The 2,237-nt window shown below is 62.2% G+C and overlaps 1 protein-coding gene across 1 annotated transcript in view; it reads left to right on the forward strand.

The window, feature by feature from the left end:
- Nucleotides 1-1,582: 1,582 nt before the first annotated feature.
- Nucleotides 1,583-2,237, forward strand: part of EMIHUDRAFT_471637 (hypothetical protein) — a gene marked incomplete at its 5' end in the record, with an annotated part of 2,023 nt that continues 1,368 nt past the window's right edge. Inside the window, 3 exons of the mRNA XM_005784723.1 lie at nucleotides 1,583-1,730; nucleotides 1,774-1,934; nucleotides 2,118-2,174. Of these exons, the coding sequence (XP_005784780.1) occupies nucleotides 1,583-1,730; nucleotides 1,774-1,934; nucleotides 2,118-2,174 (366 nt within the window). The remainder of the gene's footprint in view (nucleotides 1,731-1,773; nucleotides 1,935-2,117; nucleotides 2,175-2,237) is intronic.

The following is a 2,237-nucleotide window of genomic DNA, read 5'->3' on the forward strand; positions in this document are numbered from 1 at the left end:
TCTTGCAGCGACCTTCATGCCACCTCGCATTCTTCTCACTCTCGTCGTTCTCTCTCCTGCTGTCTCTTCCCCTGACTCATCGCTCTCCCCGGCCTCGTTCTGAGACGCCGCTGTCGTCTGCCGATCTCTTGCTCTCGCTGCTTCTCTCGCCTTTCTGCGTAACTCCGCTCTCCTCTCCGCGTATTTTGGTCCCTCGAGTTTATCGAGCATTCCTCGCGCAAGGACCACATTTCTGACTCCCACTGCGAGCATATCCCGCCCTGTCATGTCGTTGCTCAGGTCCACTCTCGTTTCGAGCACTTGTACCTCAATGGTCGGTGTTGGCACTGGGGTTCCCTTCGGGTATATTGTGACAGCTGACGGCGGGATTTCCACTTTTGTTTCGTCCTCCTCGGGGTCGTCTTCCCCGGCTTCCTTGCGTTCGGCGTGGCTTACCCTCCATGCCGTGAACAGGCGCTTTATCCACTCTATATTCTTCTCTCGTTCCTCTGCCCGTGCCTTGGTCTTGTCGTTGTTTCGCACCCATGTCTGTATGGCCATCGAGGCTGCCTTCCCCACTACCTCTTCCTTATTTCCAGCGCAGCTGCCGCTCAGTATGTGCGCCAACGACGCCTCTTTTGTGGCCTCATCCCTAGCCGCCTTGCACGCTCTGCATCCCCAGAACGCGCTTCTCGTGGCGGGGCCCCTCATTCCCCGCTTCTTTTCCCCCTCTAGAATACGCCTGTGGTGTGCCCCATGTGGCACCCCGACCTGTTGTCTCACCCTGGCCCCCAAGATCGTTTTGGTCGTCACATTGTGATCCCCGACGTCGTCAAATGTCGCCCGCCTGTCCTTCCCCCCGTTCTCGTCGGGCAATCTCATCTTATTGTCCCATCGATGTTTCAGGCTGGCTACAGCCACTTCGCTCCACAGCCGTCCCGCCACCCCTGCCGTGTGCGATCCCGGCCTCACCGTCTTTCGAAGTTGTTCGCACACCCACTCGTGTGCGCTCTGGCGCATGTGCCCGTATGTCCGTCGGTCCGATATCTCCCTCTTCTCCGGGTCTTCTGCCATCTCCTTTCTCACTGTGTACATGCACGGCCGAGTTCGCACCGCGTCCCGCACCACTTTCGAGGCGTCCTCCGCGTCGTTATTTCCGAGGTATGCTGTCGCCACCGCGTCGGCGTATGCGTTGCAGGCTATTCCCACGTGTGCTGGCACCCACATGAAGACCACCGCCTCTAGCTTCGATCTATAGTAAGCGATCGCCTCCAGCAGTCCGCCTCTCTCCCAGTCCCTCAGACCTTCTGGCATCCCTTTGCGGTGCGCATTCTCAATTTGCTGCAGCGCGGGTTTGCAGTCGCATAGCACTAAGCACCGCCGCGATTGCGCATCGCTCGCGCTCGCCATTTTGCGTAAGTATGCGAGTATCGCGTACATCTCCGCGTCTATCGGCTCCCACGTTCTCGCTTCAAGGAGGAACAGAGCGCGCGCCTCGATTTCTTTTCGCGCGCTGTAAAGAGGGCGCCCCTTTCCGCACCTTACTTCGCGCCGCCACTTCTTGGGACTTGAAGGCAGCCTCGATACACGGCGGCTGTTGCGGATGGTTCTCGGTGCGTGCGCGCACGCCCCTCTGCCTCGGGCGCGGTCTCGCGCTTGCGTGTGCAACCGGCCTACCGCGAGCGACGCACGTTTCCCGCCAACGCTCCTGTGCCACAGCACAACGCTCCTGTGGGAGGAGGCCGACCGCGGTCGCCGCTCACACCTCCCGCTGCGCGCTGCCGCCCGCGACAGGCATCCAGTGGGTTGCCGAGAAGGTTGGCAAGTGTGCAAAGATCGACGCGCGCAAGACGGCGACGAGCTACGGGCAGGGCCTGCTGGACCAGGGCTCCTCGCTCGCCGCGACAGCGAGACAGGAGTACACCAAGTCGGGCGTCGCGGCCGAGGCCCAAAAGGTGCCCACCCGCGTCATGAAGGGATTGGGCGGGGGAGGGAATGCAGCGGCACCGCCGCCGGGCGGGCCGCGAGAAGAGAGTCGACAGAGGGAGGGAGAGAGAGAGAGAGGGAGGTGGCATTCGCGGACGTTTCTGGGGACCTTGGCGGGCGGGCCGACGTGCGCTTCGCCGCGCGACCCGCAGGCGAAGGGGATGTTCAACTGCATCGACCAGTGCATGCCGGACTTGGACGATGCGGAGGCGCGCGCGCGCAGAGACGAGAGGAGAGGAGCGGAGGAGAGGAGCGGGGAGGAGGAGGGGAAG

Source organism: Emiliania huxleyi, assembly GCF_000372725.1.
Source record: "Emiliania huxleyi CCMP1516 chromosome Unknown EMIHUscaffold_1684, whole genome shotgun sequence".
Taxonomy (NCBI): domain Eukaryota; phylum Haptophyta; order Isochrysidales; family Noelaerhabdaceae; genus Emiliania; species Emiliania huxleyi.